The sequence below is a fragment of the Xiphophorus hellerii genome, chromosome 1, assembly GCF_003331165.1.
Source record: "Xiphophorus hellerii strain 12219 chromosome 1, Xiphophorus_hellerii-4.1, whole genome shotgun sequence".
Taxonomy (NCBI): Eukaryota; Metazoa; Chordata; class Actinopteri; order Cyprinodontiformes; family Poeciliidae; genus Xiphophorus; species Xiphophorus hellerii.
This window is the reverse complement of record NC_045672.1, coordinates 12,070,114-12,083,839: the sequence shown is the minus strand read 5'-3', so window position 1 is coordinate 12,083,839 and position 13,726 is coordinate 12,070,114. Positions and strand designations below refer to the sequence as shown.

At 37.2% G+C, this 13,726-nt stretch overlaps 2 protein-coding genes across 3 annotated transcripts; both read left to right on the top strand.

Annotated features, from left to right (window-relative positions):
• Nucleotides 1–1,434: 1,434 nt before the first annotated feature.
• On the top strand, nt 1,435–4,026 carry emp3b (epithelial membrane protein 3b (MAM blood group)). 2 transcript variants are annotated; one of them, XM_032571985.1, is made up of 5 exons: nt 1,435–1,605; nt 2,767–2,854; nt 2,934–3,036; nt 3,134–3,274; nt 3,569–4,026. In XM_032571985.1, the coding sequence occupies exons 2-5, from the start codon at nt 2,777–2,779 to the stop codon at nt 3,742–3,744; spliced, it is 498 nt and encodes a 165-aa protein (XP_032427876.1). In that variant the 5' UTR covers nt 1,435–1,605; nt 2,767–2,776; the 3' UTR covers nt 3,745–4,026. The 2 variants fall into 2 exon arrangements, with proteins under 2 accessions (XP_032427876.1, XP_032427865.1); XM_032571974.1 differs by having other exon boundaries at nt 1,438–1,605; nt 2,763–2,854.
• Nucleotides 4,027–5,494: 1,468 nt separating this feature from the next.
• zmynd12 (zinc finger, MYND-type containing 12) lies at nt 5,495–13,323 on the top strand. Its single transcript, XM_032571913.1, is given in 10 exon segments — nt 5,495–5,533; nt 5,535–5,653; nt 8,064–8,190; nt 8,647–8,818; nt 8,938–9,107; nt 9,457–9,579; nt 10,447–10,528; nt 11,133–11,209; nt 11,211–11,279; nt 13,060–13,323. Coding segments are annotated over 10 exon segments (1,095 nt in total). The 5' UTR covers nt 5,495–5,509; the 3' UTR covers nt 13,192–13,323.
• The last annotated feature ends 403 nt before the right edge of the window (nt 13,324–13,726 follow it).

The window sequence follows — 13,726 nt, the reverse complement described above, 5'->3', positions numbered from 1 at the left end:
TCAGATTTTATTTAATGTCTTTAGTAATAATTCACCTTGCTATCTCCGTAGTTCATGAATGTAAACACTAGATGGCGACAAAACAGTTCTGAAGGGCGCGGCGATGGCGGAAGGGTAAATCGCGTGACCCATATATGGAGTAGTCGACGCGGCTGTCACAGGCTGTCACAGGTTGTCCCCGGCCCGTCGACATTTGTCGCATGTCTTTCCCTCTTTCTCTCACGAACCGCTTTTCTGTCTGATCATTGTCAAATAAAGGCCACTACAGCCGGGAAAGAATAAAAATAAATAAACTGTAACGACACCCAGATACAACTTTTAAAAATATTTTTATATTTCTAGTCAAGTTAAAGTAGATAGTAGCCATCCAAGAAATGTTTCAAATAACAGTACAAAAGTATTTTGGTGAGAATCAAAGTATCTGATTCAATATTTCAAAATGACATTATCAGATAGACAAAGATAAAATTGTGCGAATTCTGGCGTTTTAAAGACTAAAGAACTAAACTAAACTAAACTAAACTAAAGAACGTTATTTGGAACAACTGAACCTGCACCTCAGGCATCAAAGTGTGGAAATAAATTGGTCTTTTAATGTACAGTGATACCAAGCTACTTAAACTTCATTGCCGACCAAGGTTTAAAATCTATGTAAACTTCTGAACTGAACGAAAGTTTAAGCAATTATCTGAAATATTATGTCTCTCATTATTTTGTAAAATAGAAATAGTTTGCTTAACTTGCCCAAATAAGGCAAAGTCTGGTCCTATGCATTGTCAAATAGTGAGGTGGAAAAAAATATTTTTGTCTTTCATACAGTGAATGTAAATATCTGTGTTCATAAGGATGTGTAAATAGATTTTTTTTTATATGTGTTCTTTTTAATGTTTTGGTCTTATCATGACTAAGCTGACTTCATTGTGCTAGGTGCAAGTTTTGAACCTAAAGCACCAAATATCAACTACATCTTTGACCTCCTTTTTAGAAGGAGATGGTTAACATTTTTATGCTGAAGGTACAAGACATTACAAGACAAGAAATGTAAAAATCACCAAAATGATCTGCACCCAGAGTAAGCTGAAATATTTGACAAACCACATCAAGGAACGTCTAGACACGTTTATATTGTTTTTAGCTTCTTTATACTGTTCCATGAATTACCAGTAATTTGGGAGACTTAAATACTCTGAGAAACGCAAAAATGTGAACAATGTCACAGCTATATGTTGCATGTGATGAATGGAAAAAGAAATGTGAAACACTCACTATGTAAGAGTGCACTTCTAGTGGACTGTTTACAGAGAGGCGTTAGTTTCATGTGGTTTCACATGCCTCCGCTGCTGATGGGTGGGTCTCATTTGAGACCATGATGATGCACTGACCGATGCCGAGGCAGAGCAGAAGGGAACTCTGTTCTCCACAGAGGAAATGGGCGTTCTCCTTGGAAATTTTGGAGTGGAGAGCCTGCAAACAGTAAATAAATAAAGGGGGTGTGGCGGAGCTGGAAAAAGAGTGTTGACCACCAAAGAGGGCACAGGGTCGCTAAGTACAGGAGCTGCTGCCAAGTTGTTGAGATCTGATTGAGGAGAACGAGAAATATCCAGGGTAGGAAGATAGTTTCCTAACTTTTCAAATTTTGTCACTTAATATATCCAAGTGCTGCTTTCTAACATGACTAAGCTTAAAGACAAAACTGAAGCATTTATTGACTTTTAACTTATTATTTATTTAAAAATTATAGATTTATTTATTTTTTGCTCCTTCTATTAGCAACCTACTCAAGCGTTTTATGTACTGTCCTTCTTATTGATGTTTTAAATTCCACAACCAAATCCAAAACCAATTTCTAACCAAAAGACAACAGGCTCAACTGTCATTTTCATATGATTGATGGGATCTAACATAATAACATAATTTTACAGTAATTTTGTCTCCACCGCCCACACAAACAGGCCGCTCCTACAGATATAGATCTTCACAGACAATTTCATCAGGTTCTTATTTTACTTTGCGTTCTGTTCTGTTTCCTTTTGTCTGACTGTATGTCGCTTTGTTCTATCAGAAGTTACAACAACCACCACTACAGCTATTACAGACTAAACATTGGCTGTAATAGCATGTATAAAATGTCAGAGTTAAATTTGTTAGGGAAAACATGTTTTTTTTTACTTCTGTTTTATACAGTGCTGTGAAAATGAGATTGCCCAGTCAAACAGTAGTTCTGTCTTTGCTCTTTTGTCACACTTAGAATATCAAAACATTTTAACAGCAGACAAAGATAACCAGAATAAACAGAAGACAGTTTTCAAATGCCTTTTGAATGCCTTTGGTTTTTGCAAAATAGTCAAAGTCTGGATTTAAATCTGAATGAGATTCTGTTGTATGACCTGTTTAAAGTGCATGAATGACCTGTGGCTGGATTAAGATCATTCTATAGAAAAGGATGGACCAGTGTAAAATTTTCCAGAAAAGCTGAATGGCAGTTGTTGCCCAGGTTATGAGCTAATTATTTTTTCACTAGGGCTAGCTTTCCTTTTATTTCCCCCATTATAACTTGAAAGCTGCATTTAGTGTTATGCAGGGTACCTTTTCCTGACATTGAAATTAATTTGATCATTTGTTTAAACAAAAAGTAAAAATAAAAATAGTAAAGGCCTGTAAGAGGGCCTATATATATATTTATAACTTTTTACAGTCTTATTGTAGGTTTGACTGGGGTTCCTTATCCAAAATAATAAAAATATGGTTTCCTTCTCTTTCAGACAGGGTTTTGAAGATGGCCTACTTGCTCATTTTTGTTACCACGCTGCATCTCATCACACTAGCAATGCTATTCATTGCAACCATGGAAAAGGTAATACTCATGTTTATGAGAACGTAATTTTTTAAGGACTTATCTAACCATATGCATTGTGTTTTATTTTCTTTAAAAGACCTGGTGGGTGTGGGATTCCACAGAAACATCAGACCTATGGTACAACTGTAGGTTGGACAACTCCACAGGAACTCAGGTGTGTGAAACCATCAAAGAAACAGGTAGGCCTTTAAAAAAGAAATTTACCTGATTTGTAACATTTAAGAGGTAAAAACCAGGGAATCATTAGCATTTAAAAAAAATTTTCTTCCTCTTTAGAATGGCTTCAGGCTGTACAGGTCCTCATGGTCATCTCAGTCGTCTTTTCCTCAGTCTCCTTCTTGGTCTTCTTAGGCCAGCTATTCACTATGTCGAAGGGCGGACTCTTCTACTTCACAGGACTGTGTCAAGTCTTTGCAGGTAAACCTTAGATGATCTGGGACACATGTGAAATTGCATCTTATTCCAGATACACCTTAACAATCCAATTAAGGCTTGTGATTTTTTTTCTCTCCGGTTTGTAAAACATTATAAATATGGAGTTTTGTACAACTACTACTGAAGACATGAGTTTCGTAATGGTATAGCAGACCGGCACAGAATTTGTGGACTTCTGCTAGACGTTCATTTATGCACCTCAGCTGTTTTTTGTGTTTTATAAGCTGTATAAGCTTTTGTTCCTAACAATTGTCTTGTCTGTTTGTTTGTTATAAGGTCTGACAGTCTTTTCTGCTGCACTAATCTACACTCTTCACAAAAAGGAAATCCTCCTGGACTCAAAAAATCTGACTTCAGGGAACTTTGGATACTGCTTTATCTTGGCATGGGTGTGTGTCCCTTTGTTGTTGTGTAGTGGGATTATGTATGTCCACCTGCGTAAGAAAGAATGACCAGGCGAAGAAAATCTAAGTCAGCAGCTTTAAGGTTCACAAAATTGACTGAATTTCGGGAATGCTACTTTTGAAAAAGCAAAATGTATAACATAACCTTAGCTAATGTGATAGTTTTATCTATTTATATATATTTGACAGAACCATCTATCCTAATCGGTGAGTTCTAGATTAATAAGACTCATCTGATTTAATAGAACATTATATGTTTTTGTGTAACATTTTTCCCTCAAACCTTGTATGCATTTCGTAGCATCTTCTAATAAATATCGCAAAAAGACTGACTGAAGTCCATATTAATCGTTTTTATCATAATCAGCAGGATGATAAGAAGCAAAAAAAATAAAAAATCCAGAGTTTACTGCGGACTGCAGGAAACAGTGGCATCTTAGGGTCACCAAGTCTCCACAACAACCATTAGATGCTATCTATCTAGCCAAGCGGTTGTTTGGGTGTTGTGCCAGAAAAGCTTTTTCTCTGGGGACTCTAAGAGGAACTGTGTACTTTACTAATACAGGAATAAGGTGGAGCTTTCTGGCAACACACATTCCAGGTGGGTTTGGTTTAAACAAAGAGTGTAACAGTATAGTGGAAAGGTGAAACCATTTTTAGGATTTTAGGGTTATGCCACAGTAACTCAATCAGATTTAAAACCGGATATTATATTCATATTGGGTTTTTTTTAAGCTATTCAGAGATGGATTTACAGGCTGCATTAATCATTGTCATCCTGTTTTACTAAAGACTGGGTTAGCTTAAGGTCATGAATTGATGGCTGAACATTGTCCTTTAGGATTTTGTGGTAGAGAGCAGAATTTATGATTCTATCGATTACAGCTCGCCATTTACGTCTTGATAAAGTAAAGCAGCACTAGACTACAAAACTACCACTGGCATGCTATAAAATGATCCTCTCATTCTAAAATACTGCTCATTTTAAAAGAGGTGGAACGGGACATACAACTTCCAATATATTACAATTTGTCTAGTCAGTCCACATATTTTTCTTTGTGTTGTTTTTGGACAGTGGTGTTTTCCTCAAGAAGCTGTGCCATGAAAGCTATGTTTGCCCATTCTCACTGTTAACTCTTGACTTTAAATGTTAGTCAGTGTCTTTTGTTGACCTATAGTTAAGAAATTTTGTTAGGCCAACCACTCCTTGAAGGGTTAACCCCCATTCCATGTTTTTATCACTTGTGAAAAAAATATAGTGAATATTATAGTGGGGGGGGGGGTATACTTTTCAACCCTTTATAGCCATTTCTTTAGAGATGTGATTTGTTGCTTTTGAAATCTTTTAGCCTTCTTCATGTTATTAGACAGGCTCTATTTATGAATTTTTTTGGACTACAAGAACAATGTAATAATGCCTGGTTGTATCTAGAAAAATTGAACACACAAAAAAATGCTGATTCAGTAGGCCAGACAATTATATTTTTATATAAATTTAGATCCTACATGTATTTGATTTATTATTACCTGATATTAAAATATATTCAACGATCTAAAGCATTGAAGTGTTACAACAAAATAAAATAAAATTAAATTAAATTAAATAAATAACTGATGTTCAGTGAGGCCTATACCTTTTCACAGTTCATGTTGTAAAAAAGTACCAGTTACCATAATTTTAAGATTTCGTATATCTCTTTAAACAAAAAAGGAATGCAAGCTTTTTGAGACGGCTAAAGTTGTTTCCATAGCAACCGCAAACTGAGGAGCCAACGCTGTTATGAAACTGCAGTGAAGAAGCTTTCTGGTTAAAATGGAGCCTGATGAACCTGGAAGCTTCGGGGGTTGCCACCAAAATAATGCCACTTGCCTTCCCCAAAGGAAAGGAAAAGTATTGTGAACTTTGTCAAAGGGAAGCGTACATACAGTGCACCAAGTGTCAGGTCACTTTCTACTGGTAAGCTCACTTTGTTGGACTGTCTTGTCTTAACATTTTACGTATTCTAATACTGCATGTATAAATGACCCGTGGTTATGGGAGCAGTTTATAAATGCTGCAGTATATTTCATTAATTTGGCAGTGGGAGGGGTACACCATGTCAACGCCAGGTGGCAGTGTACGCTATGCATTGCTACAAAAAAAATATCACGTGTGTTGATGTCATGTGGCTGCTATGAAGGAGAGAAACAGCTGGAAGCTACATTAGTGCAATAATATTTTCGATCACCCTTATTTTAATGCCAGAAAACAGTCTGCTTTTACAAGTTTTTTTTTATATATATATCTCTGCAAACCCTCATTTCGACTTTCTGCTCAGTTGCACAGCACAAGATGGTATTGGCTAAAACCCTCAGTGGCAGAACAGTGAACGGTAGCATGTGGTGGCCCTCCCTGTGGGGATTTATGGGAAGGGATGAGCCACTAAAGCCAGTCTCATGGAGCTTACAGTCACTTACTGTGCATACTTTCCGTTAAGCCTTCATACTGAAAAAGCAAGAGAGAGAAAAAAACATTTTTAGTTAAATTCAAATGGCCATAACAAGGAATTCAAAACAGAAAAGTACTGATAGAACTGGTGCTAATGCATTCGATTACAATATAAAGATGTTTGTCAGACTATTAACATTTTCCTGTTTAATGGTCGATATTAATTTGTAAAACTATTCATTCCTCATATATATATATATATATATATTATTTATTTTTTTTTTTCCTTTACCACATTCCATCTGTAACAACCACAGTATTCAATGTATTTTATTTGGCTCTGTAAGAGAAAGTAATGCACGATTGCTAGCTGAAGGAAAATGAGATGTGGTCGTCAGAAAATCTGAAAAAGGAGGTAAAGAAAGTCTGGTTACCTTCTGAAGTAACTGAATTAGTGAACAAGAATTCATCTGTGTGTAAATGCAGCTGTTCTCTGAAGGCCTCGGAGATTTGGTTGAGAACATCAGTGAACAAGCTGCATCATGAAGACAAAGGAACACAGCAGACATTTCATAGATAAAGTTGTGGAGAACTATGCAAACTGTAAGAACTGCAAACCTACCAAGACATGGCCATCCACCTAAATTACAAAGTAAGGAGAATATTGTGAATGAATTAGCCTCACAATTCATTCACATGTGGACACAGCCTTAACAAGCAGTCCCAAAGGTCAAATGTCATGGAGGCAGCTTATGTTGCAGGATGCTTTCTCGACAAGGAAGCTGATAGAATGACGATGGAGCTAAATTCAGGCCAATCCTAATTAATCCCAGACTAAAGCATTATTGGTTACTAAGGCTTCTGACCAAAGAACCCCACCAATGAACTGTTCGCCCAATCACTAATGAGTCACCGAAGCAGAAGTTTGAACTTTAAATAAGTATTTTAATATTTCTTTTTTGAAGCACAATATTTTTAAGGGTTAAAGACATTTGTTATTTTTAATGTTTTGCTTTGGTTTTATGTAAATGAAAAAAAAAAAAAGCTTTCAATTGCGTTGTGTTCAAAAGGTGATATAAATAAGCCTGCCATATTTTTTAGCAAGACAAAAACCTTATACAACTAGAGCTACTGTGAAGTGGTTTATATTAAACTGGCTAAGTCAAAGTCCTGACCTAAATCCTACTGAGAAAATGATATTCAAAGTTTGCTGTTTGCAGATACTCTGTCCAATCAGGCTAAACTTTTCCTGTGACTTCACAATAATACACTACTTTGTGTTGGTGTCTATCGTATAAAATTCCAAATCAAGTTGGTGGTCATGTGATAACAAAAGTGAACATTTTCAAAGGGTCTATGTAGTTTTGCAAATCCCTTTAGTTGCATACTCCAAAGCCATAACATTGTATTTGAGCGAAATGACCCAACAGGACGTTACATTTTTCTCCCTTTCAGCTGTGCAGTCTTCAGACTTCTGTTTGTGTCATCTTAGTGGTGATGTGGCATGGCCAGATTTCTGCCTGCTTACAAAGACAAAATGCAATATAGAGCAAGCAGACATCCTCAGCAGTAAGAAATATGCACGGAAAGTTCAGTCAGTTTCCACAAGAGTGTGCAGACGAAGGGAACCGGAGGAACCAAATTACAGGCCAGTTATTATAGCTTTCAATTTACTGTGCCTTCCATGAACTCAGATGGCATCTTAGAATGTTTCCAGAACTCAAAAGACTGCAGCTTTTAACAACATTTTATCTCCCTGGTATTTCACAATGTCTTGCACTGATCTACAATGTAACTCGCCGTGAATCAGGATTCATTAGCATAACAGGGGAGGATTTCTTGGAGGTTACAAAGTCAGTTTAACTTCTTGGAACTTAAGGTGTTGGGACAGAGAGAAGAATATCTCTTGGATAACAAATATGTATTTAAATTTTCTCAGTAATGCAGATCACCAGCAGGCTGACTGGGTGGGAATCCATGAAAGAATCTGTCAGATGCTTGTTCCCATACGTACTATGAAAGATATCTACGATCCGTCCGTCCGCAAGAAAAGCCAGTTAAGAAAGGTAAACAAACTGGGGAATATATATGAAAACATATTCAAACAGAATTTATGGCTTTGTTTTGAGTATTACAGCTAAGCAACAATAATAATTTCTCTCCTTTTGTTATGGTCCTTTTGTCTGGCTACTCTATCTTGAAATGACCCATCATTCCAAATTTGTAAAATTCCAAACTAGACGGTGATATCTCAGAAAAAAAGAAACAGCAGTAGTAGTATAAAAGATCATTTCCTTCTGCAAGTCTTGCTTTTGCCTGTCATGTTTAACGATTTGGATACTGAGTATCTTCAGAACCAGCTGAGTCTAGTTCAGTTCTTTCCTGAAAATGATACTTCAGAGAAATGGGATGACGTGTGAGATAACGTTGGGTTGTTTCTGTGAACTGTTATGCAATCAATTCTTGAGGTCTGAAGAGTTGCCATGGAGCAAAGGTAACTATGGATTTGGCTTCTTGCTCAGAGACATCTGATCAAGATTTGCACGTTGGTGGCTCAAAGCAAGCTGTCAGAGGGTAAAGGTGAAGAGGCACTTCCTGCTGCCCACTGCTGCCTGCAAACCTCCATTGACCTATACGGTCCCAATACCATCCAGCTCGTCCCTGCCTATATACTGTTGGCGGAGGCCAACATGGGTAAGAGATGAGCAACAAAAGTGATTCTTCTGCTCAAATTACACAGTTTTTTTTTTTTCTTTCTGATAATTTTATATGCACAAACGGGTTCATTTGTGTCCTTGCTTGTTGATTTTCAGGCCTGGGCAACTTAGCTGTTGTCGCAGAGCTCCTGTCCCAGGCTGAGTGGGCTGTACTGAAGAATCCAGAATTGGGCGCTTCAATCCAACAGCAGCTACATAGGAGCCTGGGCCAATTCTATACAACAACTGGAAACCTGGAAACCGCCCTGTTTCACTTTGCAAATGATGTTTGGATTTTTAAAAACATTTTTTTACTGTTACAGATGAAATGATTAGTTAGCCCTTATACATAACCACTTTTAATCTGCTTCCAAGTTATTTCAATAGACATCAGGTCCATGCTGGTACATTTGTTTGTTCCTTAGCAGCCTTACTTTTCCTTGTAGAAACTTAGCTTAAGTTTATAGAATACCTCCAAATGCTGTTGCCTCTCAAAGTCTACATTGCCCCCCTGGTAGCTAAGAAAAACCATAAATAGTAGCAAAAGAATAAAAGTAATCAAAATAACAAGTATTACAATGTCACTAAACACTGTTTTCCAAGAACTAATATGGGTGCATATGTTTTTATTTACAGATTTACTTTGCCTGTGAGGAGTATGGTTTAGACAGCTCTGCCACCACAAAGGGATACTTTCTAATCGCTGATGTGTTTGCCAGACAGGGGAAGACGCTCATTGTTCACTCCCTGTACTCTGAGGTTTGCCCATGCACACATTTTGTTTTTTCTGTTCTTTTCCCTTTAAACTCTGACTATAAATTCAAAGTATAAAGCCTTCATACTCTGGCATTTCTTTCGCTGTTTCTTAATTTAAAAAAGAAAATGAACAAAACAAACACAGGGCATGGAAAACACAAATAAATAATGTCATTTTAGTTCATTTAAGTGGTCTAGGACGTTTTAGAGCCAGGGAATTGCAAGTACACCTGGATAAATTGGAAAATTGTGGAAGAGTAAATTGGTTTCCATTGTTCAGTTCAGAAAGTGGAACTTGTATGTAAATGTATTTCAGTACTGGTATCAAGTGTTTATTTCTGTTATTTTGGACCAATAGTAAATGAAAAAAACAATAAAACCAATAAAACTAATTTTTTTTTATGACATAATTTTAAGTTTTAGGAATTTTATAATCAACACAAAGGCTGATGACTTGTACGTTTTCTTAAAGACAGTCATTGACACCCTCCAAAAGGAGGCTAAACCACAAAAAGTAAGCTGACTGTTCACTGAATGTTGTGCCTAACCGTTTTAAAGGAAAATTGAGTAGAAGAAAAAATAGGTGCACAAGCAGCCTTACAAAGATTGTAAACCAAAACCCATCAGAAAGTTAAGGAAAGACAATGACAACTACTGTACTCTACAGTGCTTCAAAAGTCACCACACACGTCATTCCTAATTTTATCCACACGAGCCACAAGTAAACAAGTGCGTAGAACTGAACAGTTTTCAGTCAGAATGTAAAAAGCCTTGCTGCATGTACCAGTTCAAAATTATTTCTTGATTTTATTTACTTTGTCTTTACATGGTTCAGGTTTAATCTAGAAATCCCTTTGTTTATTTTCGTAGGTGGCAGAAAGGTGGCACAAACATCTAAGCAGTCTACTAGAGACCCACCAGAAACATGCTGACTCATCTGTTTCCTTTTACGGTGCGTACGGTTTCCTCAACTATGTAAAATAAACATCTAGCATTTAATAACAAAACATTCCGTTAGCTTACTTAGCGACAGCACTCCTGCAGCAAACACAGGAAATGTCACCGTCTGTCCATCTACGTCACACTCCAAACTCCAGCCAGGATCCCCATTAACATATAAGTGAACTAATGAATGAGACTAAGACGAACTGAGAAAAATACAAATAAGGTCAACAGTACTATATTTAGCTGATCTGTCTTGCTGTGCAATCCAAACGCTAAACCCCAGATTTACACTAGCGTGCTTAGGGCTGACTAGAGACCACTGCTAGATACAACTCTGGCTGAGCAGTATCCGTACTACTTGACTCTATCACAGCTGCTGCCCTACTTATAATATAAAGCCTGTTAGCTGCGAAGCAAATTCCCAGCCTTCATGGAATGTTTATTGACAAAAGTAGGTAAGAAAAGTTGCTTAGAAAAACTACAAACAGTTAACACACACATGCCGTAACCAGAACACCTAAGGGTATTCAGGACTATTATAACAGACTACTATTGCTATTAAAGTATTAAGTACGTAATAAAGCATCTTCCGTTCCATGACTCTGAACTAGAAAAGTCCCAGCGAGTTGAAATGGAGGAAATGCTGAGAGTCATGTTGGAGTTCGAACAAAAACAGTCCAGAAGAGACGTCAATCACTATTGCACTTATTGCCCACAACCTCGCCATGTTGTGGTTCGTCAACGGAGACCTTCACAAGGTAAATCACCTGATGGAGTTAGGTATGACTCTGTGACACAGTTTCTTAGATCTTCCCAGCATTGTCTCAAGATTGGATTACCGCTAATTGGTGACGCTGTAAACACAAGTCGCACACTATTGGGAGTGGTGGTGTCGCGACAGTCTGACCCCGGATTTGGCCTGCAGACTTTGCGTACTGTCTCACCTAAAAGATTACACGTGATTTTTGAATGTCGACCTAAATAAAAAAACGTATCTATTCAAAGTATTTACAATTAAGCAGGTCTTGACCACAGAGTGAGGTTAAATGTTAGAGGAAATCTTACAGAAGAGGCAGAAATGCATGCTTTACTCAAGAAGAACTACCATTGCAAGTACTTTTTTGCCAATTGGGTAAATAATTTGTGTCAATAATGTTTTGTGATGTAGAAAGTTTCTTGGGCTGGGACTAGTATTACCAATAATCACTCTAGCCCCAACCAGCAGCCAGTTTTTAGAGAAATAAGAGACCAGGCTCTCATATTTTTTTTAATTAAAATTGTACTTTTTCTCTTTTTACCACTCAAAGTTAAAATGTGGTTAACTATGGAGATTATATCTTCCTCAAAAAGGAAATATCATTCTGAATTTATACTATGCTTTTTATACACTGATTCTGCTGACTTAATACTTTTTATCCAAATTTTCATTACCCATTCGTTTGCCAATTGACAACTGCAAACCTCATTGTGTTTTCTTAGGATTGCACATTAGAGACTAGAACAAAGCAGCACATAACTGTGACGTTGATCAGTCTCAAATCTGTTGTAATCCCCTATCTATGCTGAAGACATGCATCCCAACAGCACCAACAGCACCAACAGCATTGTGAGGAGGGTTTGTGTGGCCCCTGACTGCAGTTCAAGAATGTTACAAAGTTGCCCTCTCAAGCAAATCAAGCCGATACCAACGGCCACGTCTTATAATTTATTAAGACAAGATTTTTGCTGATAAACTTATCTTCAAACTTCTTACACACATTCATTAATTTTTTAATACAGGAAAGATTTTTGAAGAAAGTCCTCCTTGCTTGCTGCTGGGAATAGAATGAAAGCATGTTCCAGTTCTACAACAATTTGTTCTTTTCTACGCAAATCCGACTTTGTGCTACTACAACATTGCATGTTTGGACGCCACTAAGGAGTATGAATATTTTTGCAAGCCACCATTTACGATGCCTTTATAATATCACGTGATGATATCATCTTCAACATTTTAAACAAACAAAATATACTTCCGATGCAACATTAACTGTTTTTGAGTAAAAAAAAGAAACATTTTAGGTGGCAGGCCTCCTCCCACCACCAACATGCGACAGGAACTGAACTGTGGAATGTTGGTGGGACGTCCGTACATGAACAGCTTGTTTCAAGTCCATCTACTACATTCCTGTCGGATTAAGGTCGGGACATTGACTTGGGTCTCGAAAAACAATAACTTTACTCTAATATTTTTGAAAATGCCTCTTGTGATTATGAACGTTCTCTTGTTGCGTGACCCACTTTCTCCTGCAATTCATGTTACAGATAGTGTGGTGATCCTTGTGTACTTCATAATTCATACATAATCTTATAATCAGTCATATCAACTTGATTACAGGTATAAAAGAGCCAGGCACATCAGGTTGTCATTAGGGTATTTAAAGTGGGTTAAATGAGGCTGAATGTGCTGTCCAGTTTCAGTGACATCATTATATAAGTCAGCTTTGCTCTCCCAAGAGACTCTGACAGCTGCTGGGCTTGTGCTTGTTTCCGTGCCAGGCTCAGGATTTTGCCAGCACAGCCCTGCAGGCCAGCCTGCAGATACCAAGACATAAACTGACAGAACCCATCCAGGAGCTGCTGCAGCAGGTGGAGAGTCTGCAGACCGAGCCACAACCTGGTTTTGCTTAGCCAACACTCCTGCCCTGCCTGTTTTATTCTTCTCTAAGATCTGCTCCGTCTGTGTTTAGCCTCACCATTCGTTCACGTGTGGATACAGAAAACAGACAAACAGCTAACAAATAAAATTATTCATGCAGTTATCATTGGTTATTTTATGTGGTTTGTTATTATATTGTACATACACTTCTGTGAAGTAAAGATGCCTTTTTTTTCTTGTTTTTGCTTCTTTTTATTTTGGCGATGCTTAAATGTTTAAGGTCATTAAATAAGCATTAATATTAAAACAAAAACAATCTGAATAAATACAAAAATCAGTTATTAAATATTTAATTTCTTATTAAGAAAATTAATAAGAAATTCATTATTTCTTACTATCATTTCCCAAATGATTACTTTGGATCATGTGGGAAATTATCCAAAGTAACATTTCCCTGTGTGAAACCTTTCTTACATCACGAATAGACTGTGTTTAGCCCTTTTCTGGATCAGTTTCAGTCGCCTCACACAGGTCCAATTACTGTCTAACATGAACTACTAAGAGATC

What these genes read in the sequence shown, in the direction of transcription:
- emp3b (XM_032571985.1), top strand. Translation starts at nt 2,777, where the DNA reads ATGGCCTACTTGCTCATTTTTGTTACCACGCTGCATCTCATCACACTA. An exon ending in TGAAACCATCAAAGAAACAG is followed by an intron (nt 3,037 to 3,133) that starts GTAGGCCTTTAA and finishes CTTCCTCTTTAG; the next exon opens with AATGGCTTCAGGCTGTACAG. An exon ending in ACTGTGTCAAGTCTTTGCAG is followed by an intron (nt 3,275 to 3,568) that starts GTAAACCTTAGA and finishes GTTTGTTATAAG; the next exon opens with GTCTGACAGTCTTTTCTGCT.